The sequence below is a fragment of the Sander lucioperca genome, chromosome 6 (assembly GCF_008315115.2).
Source record: "Sander lucioperca isolate FBNREF2018 chromosome 6, SLUC_FBN_1.2, whole genome shotgun sequence".
NCBI lineage: Eukaryota > Metazoa > Chordata > Actinopteri > Perciformes > Percidae > Sander > Sander lucioperca.
Window position 1 is genome coordinate 32,260,386 of NC_050178.1, and position 21,046 is coordinate 32,281,431.

A 21,046-nucleotide genomic window follows, 5' to 3' on the forward strand; every position below is an offset into this window, starting at 1 on the left:
TGGCTACCCTACTCTACTCTTTGTTTTCTGTGTCGTGATTTTATTATATTGTGACATGGAAAATTCAATAAAAACAATAATTCTGTTATCAAAGACAAAAAGCTAAACAATTGCTCTTTTAACATATCTTTTTTATTTGATTATGACACTGTAAATGCATGAATGTATATTACAATGAATGTTATATATGTATTTATTTGTTTTAATTTAGGCATTTAAAATCTTCCATACTTTAGGGCCTTTTAAGAACAAACTGAAAAACATTTTTTATCAAACTTCTAATTCTTGTATTGGTGCACGGTTTATCCACATTTGTCTGTGTTGTACCAGGCATTTGTTTTTATTTATTTTACTTTTTGGAAAAGCACACTGTGTTATCTTCAGCATGACAGACACTTTATGCGGTAAATGAACTTTAACTTGAACTGACAAATCATCCTGAATTTTATTTGCACAGATTGTGAAGCCTTCACTATGCACAGATACACACTAGTAATGATTTAGCTGACAACACTTTTCAAAATACCAGTGTTGCCCAACAAACAAAGTGTAAATTGGACCAAAGAGAGACGTTAATTGTGGATAAATGGGCATTCCATACAAGACAAAAAGTACTGATGGGAAAACACCCCTTACGCTGCCACAACTAAGAGTCCCGAAACACTTCTCTATGTAGTTTCTCCTTTTATAAAGACACTATACATATTTGCCTATGAATATGTAAACCTCCCCAAAGAGAAAGAATGCCATGACCTCAATCACATAAGCAAAAAGCAAAGATGATGATGTCACGTGTCTTCAGTCTTATTACACGTCTGACATATAGAGGGAATCCACAGCGTCATCAAATACAAACCACAGCTTATCATTTCCACCTGAATGGCACTATTTCCTCTGTTCTTGTGAGTGCATGGAATAATATAATGTGATTTACATTTGATGCCATTTTAAACACTATTTTTTGCACCTATAACAATGATTTATGATTTCTGTGCTAATTTAGCAGACAAAGGCAATGTTACTGTATTGTATATGGGATTGATATTGTCATACTACACTACACTGATAATAAGAGTAACATCAAAAACACATAATAATAATAATAATAATAATAATAATAATAATAATAATAATAATAATAATAATAATAATTATTATTATTATTATTATTATTAGTAGTAGTAGTAGTAGTATTATAATTATAATAAATAGTATATATAATAATATTAAAAACATAATGATAAAAGAGAAAAATATGTCATGTCAAAATTCCAAAACGTGCTATGTCACATTTTTTTTCCTTGAGAGTTCAAGATCTTGAGATCTATCACCAGCCTATCTCATGGGAGGAGTAACCCATATGTAATGTAAGATTCTGAAAAAGAAAATTTCCCCTCATGTATGAAGCATGTTTAACCGTTTGTCTTCCAGTCAGTCTCCTCCCTATCTGTCCCAATTTTGGCTATAAATACAGACAAGAGATGAGCCAAAATATATATGCACCTTTCTCTTCTGAGCTCTTCATCAAGATACTACTAAGAAGATTTTGTCTCTCAGAAGTCAAAAACGTCTTACGTCCACTGAGCCAGCAGCATCTTTCCTCCTGAGGGCTCACTCTTCTCTTCTCTGCCTCTAGAAGATCCATCAGCGTGTCCAGCATGACTCCTCGGTCTCTCCTCCTGTCCGTCCTGGTTCTCTTGGCTTTCTTCAGCACTGCCTGCTGTTCTCCCATCACTTGCAATAACCAATGCTGTCGTTTCGTGGAGGCCTTCCCTGGCAGGCTAAAGAAGCTCAGAGAGGACTATTCACAAATCAGAGATTTCTATGTGAGTAAAAGCACAACATTACAGCACCTTGACAGTTAATGCAGCATCATTCGGATACATGTGGCCATGTAGTCCTGTCAGTCTCCAGGTGATGCTGCACTTGCTCACCTCTGTCTGTCTGCCTCTGCTGGCACTGGCACTGAGATCAAGCTTTTTCTTCTGTCTGCAGGAAGCAAACGATGACTTGGACACAGCGCTGCTAGACCAGAGCGTCGAGGACTCTTTTAAAGTAAGTTCCTCTTTTAACTCTACACGAAGTTCATTCCTAGTCATAACAAATTCACTGTGTTTAAAGTATAATCAGAAAAAGCCTAAAATTATTCGACAAGACGAACATGGTGCACGCCAGTAAAGAGTTAAACGACGTCGCATAACCAGATTGGTGCTTTCCTTCCCTCTTTAGAGCCCGTTTGCCTGCCACGCCATGAACAGCATACTGGAGTTTTATCTGAGCACGGTTCTGCCGACAGCCATGGCCGGAGTGACGGAGGAGACCAATGACTTAAAGCCTTACATGGAGTCCATACATCAGATCTTTAACGACCTCAAGACAGATGTCACCAAATGTGTGAGTAGCTGACACACGTGTTTAGTACTACAGGAGAATAGAGATGTAAATACGCACCGGGTGAGCGCTGCCGAAAGCTCCGATGTAGTGTAGTGTTTATAGCATTCAGTGCCCATTTCGCAGCAGAATGTAGGAGGAGTGAGGAACAGAATTAAAATGGACCTCCAAGTTTAAAGTAGATCTTCCAACATAAGTTTCAGGGATAGCCTATGTCTACATGCGATTAGTCTAGTCTAGCCCATGTCTGACAGCAAAACCATCGAAACCGCCTTCTGGGTTTGGACTTCATCCCAAAACCTTCCAAATATTCCTCACACTATTGAGGCAAATGGGTAACCATGACAGAAAGGGGAAGAGGGGCTCACACAGGACAGGGCATACATAATATTGCATTAGTCAGTGATTCCTCAACTGCAGCAGCGTGCATAACTGTGCATCATCCAATTCTTGCAAAAGGGGAAGAGGATGAATGGTTTGCTGCTACTCATCAAAGTTGCTTCTTCTGTGTGCTGGGTGGTGTTGGTTGAATTCAGGGCTTGACTGTCAAATGAAAGTTGGGAGCCCCTGTGGTAACATCATCTTTTTCATTGTTCCTCCTATAGAGAAATTACTTTTCCTGCAAGAAACAGTTTGACATTGAAAACCTCAACTCTACTTACACTCAGGTGAGTGTCGACATTTCATCTTTAATTGTGAAAATATGTTTTTTCAAATACAGTTTGCATGTGTTCATGCCTGTATTTCAACAGATCATTTTAATAAACAGAACCATGTGTTTGTCCACAGATGGAGAGTAAAGGTCCATATAAGGCCATGAGCGAGCTTGATCTGCTGTTTAACTACATCGAGACCTATCTGGCTTCTAAACGGCAAAGACACAGAATGGCCGCTGTTTAAAGACCTGCTGACCCTAACCATTCATCTCAGGAAAAAGAAAACACAGCCTTGACCCTTGCACTCTTTTGCAATGAATCCGTTATTTTCAGTGGTAGTGTTGCCACATGTTGTAGCCTGCTGAACTGATGTCTTAGTAATTCTGAGACTTCTGGTTTTGTCCTGAGGACAAGTTTCTGTTTTAAGACCATATTGAGTCCTACATATGAAGTTACAACTAAAACTGTCACTTATGAAGCTGTGATATTTATTATATATTTTATATCATATATAATATGTATGTTTTTTTTTAATTTATGAAGACCAATATTGAATTGTTGTAGATGAATAAATGACTTGTTGATAATGAATGACTCATTTGATTTTATTTGACAAGATGATAGAGCTGCTATTGTGCAATCTATTAAGAATGTGTAATGGGTAGAGTGCTGAAAACATAACATCCTGCAGTTCTGCTGTCTATATGTGGGGAACCACTTAGAGTGTAAACTCAACATGCTGATGCACTAACCTCAAACGTGACCCATATACATCACTTACCAGCAGCAGCCCTGTTTGTAACTTACCGTAACTGTAACTAGCCAGCCTCACCCTCATGGCATATGCACAGTTGCACAGTTGATGCACACACAAAAAACACACACACAAAAGCAATCTCACTCACACAGACATATCATAAAACAGAAGTAGCACATAGGGTGAAATAGAGCTCCCCTGCATAAAAATCTTTTGCATTTTTATTATGTCAACTTCATCACAGTTACAGAGCCAGAGGGGGTAACTGCAGGGTTTAATTCATCAGCTGTACTATAATGCATTTCTACCTGAGCAATAAAATATTAACAGTAAGGGTGCTAAAAGATGCCCCTGTAATAACATTTGAATGTACGTACGGGCATTGACTGCGAAGTGACATGAGATTCCTGACTTGACTCAGGCCCCTGAACTGAAACTACTCTATGACATTTTATGTCACTTGCTTAGTCAACATAGGATGATCTGGATAGTATCATTCCAGCGATGACAGTACCTTATGCAAAGATATCATTCATAACAATTGTCTGATAAAGCATGACCAGTTTTATTTTTACACTATTAATAGGGGTTTCCTTAAAATCATTGTAATCAGTGTTGTGTTCATTCTTTTAAAAGTTCTTAAAGTGTAGGTTCAGACTTCTGTCTCCCTAAAATCAGTGTTTACATTTTGAATTGCATGGCTGTTAACCTGCTGGTTTAGATCATGTCTGGCTGTTATGTAATGACTGGATGTGTCTGTACAGAGAGCAATGTATAAAAAGTGTAAAAATGGAGACCATCAGTTATGGGCTCTTACACACTGTAGGGACTTTGATGCAAAACTGCAGAATCACTGTTTTGAATGATCATAATTAAAGGTTAAAATTGTTTTACTTTTAATATCTATAATATAGATCTACCATGGCACACCACTTTCACCTCAACAGTTAAGATATCCCAAAACCCCACAAGAAAGTCCTGGGTTCAAACCCCACTGCCTTACATTATTAAACTTAGTTAGGCCTACTTCGAAAGACTCCAAATGCTCAGCAAATCATTATTAGGGACTATATAAAAATACTGGGATGAGGTGCTAAATCTTATAATTTAATTTATAAAAAAAAGAAAGGCCATCCACATCATTACAAATATTTTGGACGCTCCGCCGACTCAATATTCTTCCAATACCCAAAATAATAAAAGGCAAAATAGAGACAAAACAGCCAACTTTATATTTCTAACAAAGAGCTGATGAATGGTTCAACCCAAAATGAATAGAGAAACCTAATTTTGGAAAGAGAAAAAGCGGAAACAGCCTCATCTGCTCTCCCACCACGTATAATTTCCTTCCCCTTGAGCCATCTGTCATTGAGAGGGGGGAGACGCTATAACGTTTCAATGAAAGGAAATGGCAGCACATTTTTATACAGTCTCTCCTAGAAGGCATTCATAATGTTGAACTCGGTTGTTCACATGAAAAGGGACAGAAATGGTTATGTCAAGAAAGAAAAAATAGAGCTATAGAGAGAAGTTCAAACCCTGGTTCCTGTCTCACCACTGCACAGGTGACCAACCACGTCATGAAGAGGGTGTGAATGTTGGTCAGTTTTAAGAGTTACAGAAGTGTTCGTACGCAGCCTCCCCCTAGCCTGGTCCTACCAGACTCCTACTACAATTGAACGGAAGTACGTAGGAGGGCGGAGCCAGGCTAGCCTCCTCCCTCCTCCCTCTCTAATCCAACTTTGGAAAGGTGTAAGGGTGAGGTTTCCAAAGCTATTCGGTCCTCCAAGTTCATAATGGCAGCTTAACTCTCCCTCTCCTCTGAGCCTTAGTATAATGTGTATGATGTGTATGTTTATAAGATTTCTTTAAAAGAGTGAACATGAAAAAAAGTTTCTGTCTCCATAGATGTGTCTCCTTAGAGTTGGTGACCTAAAATGTTTGTTTATTCCAACAGTTGTGAGCACACTTGATTTAGAAAAGTCTATTTGGAAATAGTAAAGATACATGTGCCAATAAAAACATCCACGAGCAGAACAGGAAAACATTGCAAAAGTTGTCAAAGACATCCGTTCTTAATCATTATTTTGAATCATGAAAGCTCATGTTTGAGATTTCTGTTTACACCTGATGTACAAGATTGTTCCAAATATGCTGATGCTGCTTTTTATGCAAAGTGACACGCTTTCTATAGCACAGGACAATACCACAGTCTGTTCTTCTAAGATATCCGTACATTACACTTGAAAAAGACAAAGAAAATCAAGCAACCAGTTACCACATGTACCCTGACAGTAAAAACTGATTTCCAGCACATGTGAACGATTACAACTGTTGTTGTACATGTAAAACTGACAACGAAACCGCTTTCCATTTGATCATGTCTGATGTTCACTGCGAGCTGTGGGTGTCTTGCGGAGAGGCTTCGTGCTGTCTCACTGCTACCTTGTCTGGGGCAGGTCAATCAGCACCCTCATGTCAGAGGATGTGTGAGAATCAGGATGGCATGCCACTTCAAAGAACTCTGAGCAGTGTCTCACCACATCAGCTGAGAACTCTCGATCCTTTATATTTCCCCCACACTGTTAAAAAGGATGTACACAGTTATGGCGTACTGGCACATTTGAGTTTAAACCTAGAAAAAAATATTTTATTTGAAATCATATTTGTGAACAAATGAATATCTTATGATGGAAATCCTCTGATGACGTTAAACTGTTAAGGTGGCTTAGTGATTACTTCAGAAGCTACATAGACAGTATGTACTTCACGTATTGCGTTTCCCACCGGTCAGAAAACAAAATGGTGAAGGGTGCCATCCATCCCTTCTGAAGAGCGTTCTGGGTGGGTTGGTGCCCTGAGGTTTGTAGTGGGTGGGGTAAGGGGGTAGAACCTCCACAGGACTACTATCATGAGAAACTCCCCTGAAGCCCCATTTACCTCCTTTCTCACTTACCTGAGAGAGAGAGATGACTGTAGGTTTCGTCACACTCAAAGCTGGAAGCTGAGTGTCTATGGCTGCCTCACACCTGAAGAGAAATAAGCTTATGCATTAGCGGGAAGCTGCTCTAAACACCCCAGTGTTGGCAAATGTCTGTGTTGACTCAATGCCACCACACTGTTTTGCTACGCAAATGTGTATATTCCAGGAGTCACTCATGCTAGCAAGTATGATACAAGTTTGTCACGAGTTGAGTCTGTGCACTCCGTGTCAAAGCCACAAATCCCAAGCCGACCCGACAACCTGAGTCATAGTCGGAGACGTGATTGAGTAAAAAAAATTCTGTCAATGTTGAGGCAAAGGTCAAATATAGAGAATATTTAAATTTGATAGATTAATGATCATCTGGAATCCAAGAATCCAAAACAAACATGTAACAACTAGACAAGCTGGCTATCATAAGCAAGTGTTTGCATAAAGAATTAAAACTAGAATGTTGTACTACCTTGGTTTTAACTATTCAAATAACTTGACTGCTTTGGAGAAAAAATGTAATCAAGGAGACACTTCCATAGAAAGAGACGTTATGGTTCTTGTCAGAGCCCGTCTACGGAGAGTGTCGGTACACGGTCCGTGCTGCCTGCACGAGCCGTTCTGGGCATGCGCAAGATGTTCGCCCATGCGCAGATGATAATCCTGTTGTACGAGGATTTACGACACCGCACGATCTGTTCCACGCTTCCAGTCGTAGTTGTAGCGGTCTGCCGTTAGCCTCCACCGGAAAGCTAACGTTAGTTTAGCTAACAGCTAATTCGGCTAACCGCTAGCTGAGACAGCACGTAAAAGACCCTCAAACCTGAAAATAACCGTTAAAATATATAACAGCTGTTATGTCAGTTCTACTTTACTTGTGCTCATTTAAAATACAATCACTCAATACTTGTCTTTATTGTTATTACAGTAAAGTCTTAATTTAGCTGTAGCCTGCTTTTCCCAGTGTTTAGTTTGAGTTAACGTTCCCAGTGCAGTGTTTAGTTTGAGTTAACACTATTTTAGACTGAATCAAGCTGTCAGCAAAGCCCATCTAGTGAAAGCCGTTCCACTCCCTATTCAGCCCCATTGTACCGAATTTGGTTGCAGTTCCACCAGAGTTCCACTGGGGGTGATCGCGGTCCAGTGCAAAATGAATGGGGCTCTATGGCGCTAGACGGCTAAATTTGTCTCTTTCGCCCGATTGTCATTGAGAAACCTCAGATTTGATTGTAGTTTTTGCAAGTTCAACATGGATTATAGGTTGAAAGTTGAATGAATGAGTACTTATGCCCTTTTGATTTCTTACAGGTTGAGTCATTGTTGCCCATAACACATTAGCATTCTGCTAATTAATGCTGATTGGTCAGTGAAGGACTGATTATGAACAGAGATCCCGCTTGGTGGCATCCGAAGCGGAACCAGAATGTCAGAGTGAATATTTCGGCGTGGTCTTTAAAACATTAGCAAACCTCTTTCTAGCACGTGTATTAACAGAGAGAGCCTAACCTGTCAGCTGTGTTGTCGATGCCTCGAGAGAACAAAGGAAGTGACTCAGAGCTTGCCGTAAAGCAGCATCTCTGGCCGTACGATGTGTATGACGTCATTGACATTTTAAAAGGCTTTTTAGAACAAAAAAACGACTTTAAAAAAATCTAACACCCAGCAGTGTGTATTTTCTCAGCATCCCCTTTCGAATGCAACATTCAAATTACTAGAAAAAAAAAATGGATTTTGAGGGTATAGCTCCATAGACCACCATTCATTCTGCACTCGCCCGTGAGCACCCTATAGTGGAACCAGAGCGGAACTACAACCAGTTCAGAAGCCAGAAGTATCCAGAGAGTGGAAGTTCTTCCCTTATTAGAAATTCTCTGGTTCTCGTCCATCTTATCCATCCATTTTACACTGACAAAGTTATTTCGTATGCAGAAATGGAGATAAGAGAAGTTTGTGTTTTAGGTTTTTTTTTAATCCAAAGCTGAAGCAGACAAAAGTATGGCAGGGGGAGCATTGAACAGACTTAATGACAGGAGAAAAAAAAAAAAAAGAGACATTTCTGTGTGCTTCCACTACAAAAAAGGTGTTGAGAGGGACGAAAACAAAAACAAAACAAAAACAGGAGGAACACTGATACAAACATTCAATGAACATTTTTACAGTGAGAATTGTAGGTGCAATGTGACAGGTAATGTGATGTGATTTTACAAATTGAAGTGGACCAAACTGACAAAATTAACACAATCATTTCCCATGATCCCAAGTGAGCTGAAGTGTCCGGTTGCGTTAACAAGAACATAGAAGAGAAACCGGGAATCACACCCAGTCTACATGTGATGACAGCTTGCTGGTGGTATTGTCAAAGATTCTGCTCTGGGATGAGGAGCAGCTCTTAAAGTACTTACTACTTCCTATTAATGCTACAGGAAGTTTATGAGGAGAAGTGTTGGAGAACACTGGCATTGCACCAGATTAGTCCCACTGAGCCTCCTGACAGTTGAGCTGGTGCAACCAACAGTCTGTCTGAATTATGTATTCCATAGACACGCACAAACGCTGCCTATTGTTGCTCGACATTTCTCCAACACATTTGCAAACGAAATCAACAATAATGAAAAGGTCCTAGCAGTACTTCAAGCTGACAAACACATCTGCATAGCATTAACCTGAAATATAATCTGGCAATGGAATAAATTGGGAAGCATTACATTAGTAAAAGCCTGAACCAAATGGTAGGTAGCGGTTAAAAGTAATCTGCTCTCAGTAAGGCCTATGCTAATATGTTCATAAAATCCATGAAAAAATACAGTATCAGTTAGCTCCCACTCTCCTATGAGCTACATGTGGGAGAAAGGTTGAGCCAGTTTCTGTTCTTAAACGTGGCGTCCTTCCGTGCCCTATAAACTATGTACCTGAAAAACAAGCGTAGATTAAGGTAGGAGAGAGGGGCCTTTGTGAGGTGCTCTGTCAGAATGGCACACGGCCTTTGTGAGTGCATAGGCCTCTGTTCAACATTCACAAAGACAAACTGAATCTGACAGACACTCCCACTTAAAGTCCCAGAAATGAGTGACTATTTCCAGCTAATTCCAACAGTCAGGGACAGAGTCCTTACATTCCACTTGTCAGTTCAAAATACATGTGCTTACTTTGCATGTACGTAAAAGAAACCTTCCCTTGCTTTTATTTTTGGGATTTAGCCATTTGATTTAACATTCACAGGTTGGGGCCTAGAGCTAGAACAGGGCTGTGGGGTGAAAGAGAACTACTGCTGCTAATTCTAAGGCTTCATGTCCTATTTCAACATCCAAGCCCCTCTGAGTACACAACCTGATATTTGAGAAAGGAGAGGAAAGAGATCTCACCGATTCCCTCTTCTCTCCTTTTCTATAATTCATAATCTCTTCACTGGTGTAAAAACAGAGGTCAACATCCTCTCTGCCAGAGCAGAGTGGTGGGTTTGTTAAAATGGTAGAGTAATAAAAACAAACACTCCTACAAAACATTTGCCATGAAAAATAAAACACTGAAAAAATCCATGCAACGCGACTCACGTGTCGACAAATTATTGCTTCCTTTTTACAACCTGTGTCTGTATGTGCATGCATGCATGCAGCTTTCAGTGGGCAGCAGACTGTGGGTCCTGCATGGGGTTACTGGCTTTCTTCCTCCGTTTCGTTAGCAGTGGATTGGTCGAGTCCTCGATGGTCTTGATCTTGATTTGCTCATAGTCAACCCTCATTGTTGCCAAGGCACTGGTCATTTCCTCCTGAAAAATTACGAAACGAAGCTCATCAGGCCACTTGCTTTACCCAAACAGTCTGTGGTTTTTGTATAGTCATATCAATCTGCTTTCAAGCTAGCGAAGCAGATCATGACTCTGTCCAGTGTGACGCTACTTTTTTACATTATGAACATTTGTTTGTTTTTTTCTGAACTGATGGCATTTACTGTAACTATCTAAACTATTTGATCCGGTTTTATATCTAACATGTTATAACTTAACTTTTATTGCAAAGCACTTTGTAACTTTGCTTTAAAAAGGTGCTACATAAATAAAGTTATTATAAGCAATATCCGCTGATACTTCTTCAGGGAAATGGGTGATGACAAAAAAAAGATAAACACCACCAGCCTTGTCCTTTTAAGACTAAATAACACTAGCAAACAGTAAATGAAGTAACCAAACAGTATGGAGTAAACATTGTAGTTTATTAAGCTAATCATAGGTATTTTCTGATATTATTGAAAGGATTCTTTTATCAATCAAACATCAAACATTTAGAGTGGGTGGCAGGTAAAAAGTCTTGCAGATCAAGACATTTTTCTATTTAATGTAGCATACATTACACATACAGAGAGAGCAGTCTTTTTACATTTTTTCTTTGCAAGCATAACTTGAGCAAAACTTGATGCAAAAAGAAACAGACAACTAACCTTGACATCCTCCCACGCGTCCTTCTCCTCCTTTAGCACCCGGCTGGTGTGAAGTGGGGTCTGGGGAACCTCCATCGATTGCTTTAGGAAGACACACAGAAACACATCCAAATCTTACTTCACTGGAGGGATGTCAGCCAGAGCAATTAAGTTGAAAAGACGGTACGGAGGTGAGCTAAAAAATACACAATAGAGCATGTGCTTACATTGATCCATGGATGATTCATGAACTCTGTGATGGTCATCCTTTGCGTCGGCTCAGTCTTAAGGAGGGTCCTAATCAGTTGTTTAGCTACAAACACAATTATTTACATCATTAAAAAAGGAAGGGAAATAAAAAGGAAAAGCCATATCTAAAGGGTCTAGTAAGTGTAACACATTTAAAACCACAAAACAGTGAGTACAATTACAAGCTGACAGATTAACTAACATTCAGAAAACTCAGATAGAGGCCCTTGGCCCTGTATGAAGGGTGCCAAACAAGACCATTGTTATACACTCTTGTTGAATTTGGACTGACTGGCATATCGTGTATATATATATATATATATATATATATATATATATATATATATATATATATATATATATATATATAGATATATAGATATACAGTATACATTATTTACTCATGCAGGCAGCAGGGTTCATAGTATCCCATTTTCAAATGTAGGTTATGTGACCTGTGGAAAAGAAAAGTGTGGGAGATTTAAGAGGCTGGACTGAAGCACACTATGGTCTGGTGGAGGAAGCCAGATAGTTAATCCTTTTATGGACTGATGCAATCTAAAACGTAACTGAGTAATGCTACTGTGAGAGCATGTGCAAGAGCACACATCGACAGTAAGGATTGCGCTGGTTCTTGAGTAGTGTATTACAGCTCTTTTGTTGTTCCACACCCATTCACCCCTCTGTTAGAGGAAGATATTGGGTCAATATATGCCAAATCATCACAGTAGCTTCTCTTTTCTTTCTAAAAGCTTTGCATTACTCAGGAAATAAGACATCACTTTCAATAGTAGTGAATGTGACTGACGGTTGCAAATAGGAGATGAAACACCTGCATCAGTTTCAATTTCTTGATCAGAAGGGTAAGACCAAAAAGCTAGCTTGTTTGTCACATGTAAGTGAGATGCTTTATCAAGAGTGCCTGCAGGAGCTTGGGAAACATACGCATTGTCATGAAATGGCATTTTTGGCTTTTATGGTTTTTCTAATTTAATACAGGAACATTGCTTCTCTGTTTGTCAACCCAATAACTTCTCTTCACATATTACTTTTAAGGAGGGATACATTTCTTCATGAACAAAATAATCATTTACATAATAAGTGTCAGGAAGTCTGACCAGTTTATTATATTTAAATTAGGGCTGTCAATCGATTAAAAAATGTAATCTAATTAATTACATACTCTGTGATTAATTAATCTAAATTAATCGCATACATAATTTTTGCTGTTAAAGTATTTGAAATGTTTCAATTTAAATTAATCAATGAATAATCAGCATTAGTGACATTAAAGTTAAAAAAAACTCTTTTTATTATTATTTTCACTGTTCAAATAATGGCCACAACAGTCAACAATATGACCTAATATGCTGAGGAACTAAATTCAAAATTGCTTCAGGAATAGGGTTGGGTATCATTTGTTTTTTCCCCCGATACCGGTGCTAAAGCGGTACTTTTAAAACGGTGCCGGTGCCTTATTTCATTAGTAAATTGCTGTTGAACGACAAAAACAACCACCAGATGGGAAAAGGGCATTTCACAATAACTTTGAATGCACCACAAGGCTGTAGGTTACCAGTTTCATTGAACGCACTATCTGCGTTTTTCTGACAACAGCAGCTGCAGATTGTTACATCCCGGTATTGAATCCTCTACAGTGAAATACAGTCAAACTTTACACCGTTTAGCGTTGGCTGTCAGCATTTTAACCGTGTTTAATCCAGCTACTAGCTAGCGGTAGGCTAACGTTAGCTGCTGTCGAGTATAGTGTTAACTAGCGTCACGTGCAGCGATGTTTCTGTTGCCTTTAATGTCCGTTTCAGAGCATCCGAGAGAAGCGCAGACATATCAGTGGCACCGAAATGAGGCGCCGAAATCCGCATTGTTATTCGGTCCAGTAGATATAGGTCATTAAAGTGCCCATATTATGAAAAAAACACCTTTTCTGGGATTTGGGGTGTTATGTTGTGTCTCTGGTGCTTCCACACACATACAAACTTTGAAAAAAATCCATCCATGCTGTTTAGAGTGAGATACAGTTTCTGAATGTGTCCTGCCTTCAGTCTCTGGGTGAGCTGTTCAAAATCGGCACGGCTTGTGAGGTCACAAGCCAAAATGAGCAGGCTAACCGCAACCATTAGCTCGTAGCGTTAGCATGCTAGCACTAGCATGCTACCTCGTTCTCAATAGCAAAGCACTGCTACAACACCACACAAGTTCACCATAATCTACAAAAGAACTACTTACATGTGCGCCCTCATTTAGAAGTCTCCCAGCTAATCCTGCCTTGTAACTGACCGAAGTTGTAGAAACAGCCTTTCTTTTACTGTCTATGGAGCTAGCTAGCTGACATGAGCTACATCTGAGCTACTGGGCATGTGCGAGTGCAATCAAAGATAGTACAGAAGAAGAAGAAAAGAGGTCTCACTCTGTAGCTAAAACAGAGACCAGCTGAAAAGAGGATCTGCAGCAGTGAGAGAGAGCGGTGCAGTACAACACAAATATGGTGTTTTTTGAAAATTAAACCACGTAAACCTATTCTGGTACAACCTTAAAATACAATTATGAACCTGAAAATGAGCATAATATGGCTGCTTTAAGGCACCGGTGCTGTATTAGCACCGGATTTCGGTACCCAACCCTATTCAGGAAGAAGATTTTTATAAATAAATGTTCCAATCAATGATCCAGGCAGCGCATTCTCATCTCCCTCCTTCATTTTACAGTCCAATGGTGGCTAGAACAGCTCCGGGTCAAAGATCAATATGGAATGGATTAATCTGCGTTATTTTTTTAACGCGTTATTTTTTTCTCAGATTAATTAATCAAAATTAACGTATTATTTTGACAGCCTTAATTTAAATCCAACACCTCCAGTGCCCATATATATAAACAGAGTGTAGATATGTTTGTCGCCTGACCTTCCTCTGATACATCAGACCATTCAGGGTTGGGAAACTCATATTGGCCCATCCTGATCCTCTTCTTCATCCCAGGAGAGATGGCTAGACCATGGTTAGAATAAAAAGGAGGGTATCCACACAACCTGTTGATGGTTATTATTATGATTAGTTATAGCACCAAGTAATAATCTAAAGTAATGAAAAGTTCAGAAATGCAAAAAGCAGACTTACAGGATATACATAATGACACCCAACGACCACATGTCACATGACTTGTCATATTTCTCTGGACCCAGAACCTCTGGAGCTGCAGACCGAAAGGAATGAATAAAAAATGGGATAGAAAGGCAGATACATTATGTAATATTAACTGTTTATTAATAAGCAACAAGTGGAGTTGATTATGAGAGTACACACAGAAACAGATCCTTACCAACATAGTAGGGTGTGTAGCAGGGGGTAGCTAAAGAGTTGTGTGAAGTGGTCTCCTTGGCAAAGCCAAAATCTGTGAGTTTGAGCAGGGCATTGGGCCTCTTCGAGGAATACAGTAAATTCTCTGGCTGCAGGGAGAATTCGAGAAGCCAGCCAGAAGACAAACAAGAGGTATGGCGTTGTTACTGCAGCTATGGAAGTCTTCTTTAAAAAACCCTGATATTGCTTTAAAGGACAATTCCGGCGCAAAACGAACCTAGGGGTTATTAACTGCTGTGTACCCACTCTGTCGCTCTCTGGGACATGTTTTCATGCTAATCGCATGAGTTTGGAGCTTTAACGGGGCTACCGCGGACCGCTGGTTAGCTTACAATGCTAGTATGTAGGGCATGGGGACACTCAAATTAAATCGCTATTTAATAACACTAAAAAGGCTCGAAACATCACCATACTTTAACGTTACCATAATTAGGGTCCCTAAATGTGAACCGAAGCATTGACAACGTTGTAAGTGTACAGATAGTTAATTAAAAAGATAGATTACAAAGACAGTCGCGTTCATGTTTACTTGAGGGAGCCATCTTGAAAACCAGTCATGACTAGTCGAACCCCGTGCAACGTATGGGAGTTGCACGTGTTGCGCCGGAATTGTCCTTTAATTCCTCAGTAAAGAGCAAGGAAATTCCTTATCAAGTAGTGTGATAATACAATGTTACGATACAAACCTTGACGTCTCTGTGTGCAATGTTGATGGCATGCAGGAACTGAATGGCCTCTCCTATGCTCTTCATGATGTCAGATGCCTCTAAAGTAAAGAGACCAAAAGCTCTTTTAACAGATTAGAAGTGACTTGAATGTTGCATTATTTAGCAGACGTACTGGTCATATATCTCAACATTGTGCAGCAAATATAAAAGACCAATAGGGGTTGCCTGATGTTGTGCATCGTAAAAATGAACTTTATATATTTAGCAGGTGTCAGAATGTGCCACTTGTATTATGTCTGTGTGGATGCAGTACTTTATCTGAAACAGTGTGCCATGTAATAAAATACAGCAGTATTTTAAGAAATGATGTGATCGTTATTAAGTCAACACAAGCTTATTACCTCTCTCTGTAAAGGCCTGGTCCCCTCTGTCCTGGATTCGACTAAAAAGCTCCCCACCATCCATGCTGCAAAACAAAAAAATTATATATAGAATTACCGTGTTGCAGTTTTATGCCTCCACCAACCACTCAAGTTGCAGTCTACATCCATCTTTGTCCAGACTCATAATATATGTAGTGCAGACTTTGAAGCAATTTAATAAAAGCATTAAGGGTATTTTTTTGTCAAAACGTGGATGCCTTACACACATCTACACAATCACCACAGTTTCAAGGTGGGCACCCAAGGTAAGTGTCACCAATTCAGTATCCGACCAAATGTAAAATACAGTATATTATCACAATCTCTCCTTCTGCTCCTGAGGTATGGTGTTGAATAATGGCCAGACAATTGTTTTTGCACAACATTATGATGTCAGGGTGAAGTTGCCCTTTTGGATATAAAATGTCATCACTTAATTAATTATTGAGTTTTCTACACAAGATGATGCATTGTCAAAATGTTGTTTAAGAAACCCTACTGTATCAAACAAACTTACAAAACTTTATAGAATACTACTGAAAACAGCATGGCTCATTACTATAACACTAGGATTGTTACTCTATATTCTCCAATCCACTAAAAGATCAAGCACATTTGTAAACAGGTATTTTGTAAGGTCAGTTTTAAGACTAAGAATTACAGAAAATGTTACAAAGCTAATGGTTGTTAACGTGGATGTATGAGAATGAGTATGAGAAAATCCAACTCAACGCACTTAAGTTTCATTTAATCTTTTAGTTCAGTATGACTGTGAGAGTTTCAGGTCAACTCATCAATGCCAATTTTGTGTGTGCGTGACTACATGCGCATTACCGAACAGACCGATTCTTCAGGCATGCATGTGTTAACAGCAGCAGACTAAGAGCCATGGGACAGCCCTGCTAAACCACAGCACACTTTTAACTTCTCAAAATCAATCATTCACATTCGCATTTTGCATACTGACAAACAGACAGCAGCTCCATCCATCATATTTTTGATATCAAAATAATTGCAATGTGAGAAACCTCCAGCAGTGAGGCTAACGTTTTTTACACTGGTATGCCAATTTTCTTATGTGGTCAAAGGTAGAGATGAATTTCTCTTGACCCCACCCTGTGTTTCTGAAAATGTCTAGAAGTGAAGTGTGAATTCTCAGCACAACAGATACTTATGTACCAAGTACTAAGAGCGCACATCTTACACCATCACAGCAGGAACCCTGTAACACCCTGACAGTTTCACTCTACATTCTTTCACATCTTGTGTACTGTGTAGAGACACAAGGGGATGGTGAGATGTACTCGCTGGAGATATAACAGTTTAGAAAAAAAAAACTCAATACACATCAGCTGTTTTCCCACCAAAACAGATTTAAAAAAAAAAAAAATCACTTGTTTGAACAATGATGACTCTTAACGATGTAATAAAATGGCTTTTATACATTGAATAAAAGTTTGTTTGCTCTAATGATATGAAATGGCACGATAATAACTCACACATAGCACATAGTTTGCACCTGGTAGCTTGTGGATTCATCAGTGTCATTAGTCATTGCCAGAACTACTTTTCATATGTAATGTTAACTAAAGTTTAATAACTGGGCATATACAGTATAGCCATTTTCTCATATTGCTCTTTCACACAAGTAGCACACAACAGGAGACTGCCTACGTCAGACACGTTATTACTTACTGGAAATACTACATTCGGTTTAGGCAAGGAGTGGTGCCTGGGTAGAGCATGCAGGAGGTAGGACACGACACGCATTACACTGCAGCAGTGTTGTAGTACTCAAGACCGGTCTTGGTCTCCAGACCACTTTTTGAAGGTCTCGGTCTCGTCTCTGAATCAACCACATTTTTACTCGGTCTGGTCTCGGTCTTGGATGAATAGGACTCTGGATTTTATTTCAGGATCGGTCAAGACAACAACTGCAGGGATATCACTAAATTGTATGTGTATCGTCTGATTTATGTGTTAACATTACTGTGATTGGATGCAAAATTTCCTGCTTCAAATGCAACCAATAACTAGTATAAAATGTGTTATTGTTAACCCCCGTTCCCCACCCCCCTTAACACGCACTAGTAAATGTAGGTGACAGGAAAAGAAGCTCTGGCTGCCTGGGAGATGTCAGCCAAATTGTCGGTAATAACATTTTATTTATTATATTATTTTAAATACTTTATTAACAAAACATCTAATCCACTTATCTGCACAAGTAAGGAAGCATAAAGAAAGGTAAGTGTAAGTGACGCTAGCAAAGCTAGCTAGCTAATTGTTTTAATCTGCCTCTGTACCAAAACTCTCCACAAATCTCTTCACCCCTCACCCAAAGGGATTTAGCGAATATTAGCTATACATATTAGCTAGTTGTGTATACTGTAGGTTTCAGTTGTTTGGTCTGGTCTTGGTCTCGCCCTGCCGTGGTCTTGGTTTGATACACTCTGATCTTGGTAATGACTTGGTCTCGGTTTAGGTGGCCTTGACTACAACACTGCACCGCAGTCACATAGCCTGTTCATAATTTGGCCCTAAACAACGGAGTCATTTGCCGTCCCTTGAATTTGTCTGCCGATTTCAGTGCCGGCCCCTTCTGACAGAAGTTTCAGAATCTCTTCATCTCTCGAGTTAGATATTTTCATTGGGGTCTTCTTGTAAATCACCCTTCCTCACCCTTGGATGTTTGTGTTCTTCCGGTTTCACGTCAGCCACATGATAGAAACGTCATGAACACACCCGCTTGCCCGCTGTGAATACTTCGGACAATGACCCGCTCTATTTACACATAGGCTCAATCGGACATTACACAGACTTTGTACTAGGGAGCTGGAAGGGTCTGTTTAATGTCCAGTCCAACTATTTCAGACATTTGCGCTCTCACATACAGCTCCTCTGGGTAATGTGTAGAAAAGTTCAGTGTTGCAGTGCATGTGTGAAAGGGGCTTATGTGCTGACAGGTGAAAAACAAAAGCAGATGGCAACATTAAAAGTCCCAGAGGTAACACATGTAACACAATTCAACAGCAAAACACTATACAGCCTCCAAAATAACAACAGAGTTGAATCAACATCTCTGACCAAAACTGAATATGATAAATGTCATATTGGTAGAATTTATTGCAGGACTGTGTAATGCAGACTCCTTACAGTAGACTACTGTTAAAGGATATGGCTGGAGATGTTCAACATTTTATGTTAGTGTCAACCATTCTAATTAAAAAACAAAAGGGGTGCAGCTGTTAACCGATTTCACTATTAGCCGCGCTTTAAAACATCACGGTTAATTAATCGTAAAGGCTCCGCTACATCAAGTGTTAACTGACTGAAAGTTATGTGTAGCAGTGTGTGCAATTCCTATTAAACCTCAATGAAAACAGAAACATTTGCGTTTGTGCACACACAGCACATCAGACTCCGGGCGGGTCACCGCGGGTATTGACTGTCAGAGTGACAGTGGCTCTCCGTGTTGGGATAACTTACTGCTGCAATTTTTTAGCGTTACATCAAGTTAGCAAACAACAGGAAAACACAGAGCCAGCCCCCGACCTCAGACAGGGTTTCCCGCAGAAAATTTGTTAGTTACAGTGGTAGGGTGGGGTTTGCCGTCAGACTCACTCAGAGTAACATTAATAAAACTGGTTGTGCTTTTCAATAGGGGTGCGCCAGTCAGATACAGCTACTTTTGCCACAACATGAACATATTATAAATAATAAATAAACAAATGACATTGTGTACATGCTAATATTGAACTAACTAAAATGCAAAGGAATGTAAACAACAAAGACTTTTTAGTGCAAACTGCATAATGACACAAACCTTTAACAATAAACTTGGTGAATGCCCTGTTGTCAACATTGAACTAATGAACTAACTTAAGTGCCAAGGAATGTAACTGAATTGCCTTGCTGTTGCTGAAAGGTGCTGTAGAAGTAAAGCCTGCCTTACAACCTCAGCCTGTCAGTCAGTCATCAGGGCTTAGAAACCACTGTTGCGCCTGTTTGTCTCAGAGGAAGTGTAACGTCAACAGCAACCGCTTTCACCTCTCCATTAATATCATATTGCAGCAAACGCTGCCTGCGTGAAGTTTTGAAAAACTGTAACCACACTTGAAACCACTTTATCGGCATTGTCGTGACTCACTGTGACTTCAACAAAACTGCAGAGCCAACAGTTTGTCTGCACGCGCGTGTGTGTCTGTGTCGGAGCTCCACTCTCTGTCAAAATGCAGAGAGGACAGATAAGCTTGCACTTACGCGCTCAGACGCTTTTTGGAACCAAAATTTGGCACCGAAAGATACAATTCTTTCGATTTTGACGCCGTAGTTAAGGCGGCAGGCTGGTGTTGCTAAGGCGGCCGCCTTAGCTGCAAAGTGCTGCGGGAAACCCTGCCTCAGGACAGCTGCAACGTGGAATTCAATTCCAGTTGACAACACTGGGCACAGTTGTCCCCAATGCTCCGCTGAGGCCATGTGCAAAATTTGAAGTACATCGCCGGGGTATCCCGCCAGTACCCCGATGTGCTGGGAGGGGCGGAGGCCCGTTCATCGCTGCTTGCAGCTTTAATTATTTGTTAAAGTGCCCATATTATGAAAAAATCACTTTTTCTGGGATTTGGGGTGTTATGTTGTGTCTCTGGTGCTTCCACACACATACAAACTTTGAAAAAAATCCATCCATGCTGTTTAGAGTGAGATACGGTTTCTGAACGTGTCCTGCCTTCAGTCTCTGGGTGAGCTGTTCAAAATCGGCACGGCTTGTGACGTCACAAGCCGAAACGAGCAGGCTAACCGCAACCATTAGCTCGTAGCGTTAGCATGCTAACGCTATGGCTAACGCTAGCATGCTAACGCTAGCATGCTACCTCGTTCTCAATAGCAAAGCACTGCTACAACACACACAAGTTCACCATAATCTACAAAAGAACTACTTACATGTGCGCCCTCATTTAGAAGTCTCCCAGCTAATCCTGCCTTGTAACTGACCGAAGTTGTAGAAACAGCCTTTCTTTTACTGTCTATGGAGCTAGCTAGCTGACATGATCTACATCTGAGCTACTGGGCATGTGCAGTGCAATCAAAGATAGTACAGAAGAAGAAGAAGAAGAAAAGAGGTCTCACTCTGTAGCTAAAACAGAG

The 21,046-nt window shown here is 39.9% G+C and overlaps 2 protein-coding genes across 2 annotated transcripts in view; one reads left to right on the forward strand and one right to left on the reverse strand.

The window, feature by feature from the left end:
* The first annotated feature begins 1,393 nt into the window (after positions 1-1,393).
* il10 (interleukin 10) lies at positions 1,394-3,634 on the forward strand. The gene is made up of 5 exons (XM_031323076.2): positions 1,394-1,826; positions 1,996-2,055; positions 2,230-2,394; positions 2,997-3,059; positions 3,181-3,634. The coding sequence occupies exons 1-5, from the start codon at positions 1,659-1,661 to the stop codon at positions 3,289-3,291; spliced, it is 567 nt and encodes a 188-aa protein (XP_031178936.1). The 5' UTR covers positions 1,394-1,658; the 3' UTR covers positions 3,292-3,634.
* A 5,091-nt stretch (positions 3,635-8,725) lies between these two features.
* Positions 8,726-21,046, reverse strand: part of mapkapk2a (MAPK activated protein kinase 2a) — a 40,821-nt gene continuing 28,500 nt past the window's right edge. The window contains exons 3-10 of the mRNA XM_031323066.2: positions 15,884-15,948; positions 15,501-15,580; positions 14,777-14,903; positions 14,575-14,650; positions 14,362-14,486; positions 11,419-11,504; positions 11,213-11,293; positions 8,726-10,544 (exon numbers count right to left, since the gene is read on the reverse strand). Of these exons, the coding sequence (XP_031178926.1) occupies positions 10,395-10,544; positions 11,213-11,293; positions 11,419-11,504; positions 14,362-14,486; positions 14,575-14,650; positions 14,777-14,903; positions 15,501-15,580; positions 15,884-15,948 (790 nt within the window). The 3' untranslated portion in view covers positions 8,726-10,394. The remainder of the gene's footprint in view (positions 10,545-11,212; positions 11,294-11,418; positions 11,505-14,361; positions 14,487-14,574; positions 14,651-14,776; positions 14,904-15,500; positions 15,581-15,883; positions 15,949-21,046) is intronic.

Coding starts and splice junctions, on each gene's coding strand:
- il10 (XM_031323076.2), top strand. CDS start 1,659: ATGACTCCTCGGTCTCTCCTCCTGTCCGTCCTGGTTCTCTTGGCTTTC. Junction 2,395..2,996: donor AGACAGATGTCACCAAATGT/GTGAGTAGCTGA, acceptor TTCCTCCTATAG/AGAAATTACTTTTCCTGCAA. Junction 3,060..3,180: donor TCAACTCTACTTACACTCAG/GTGAGTGTCGAC, acceptor GTTTGTCCACAG/ATGGAGAGTAAAGGTCCATA.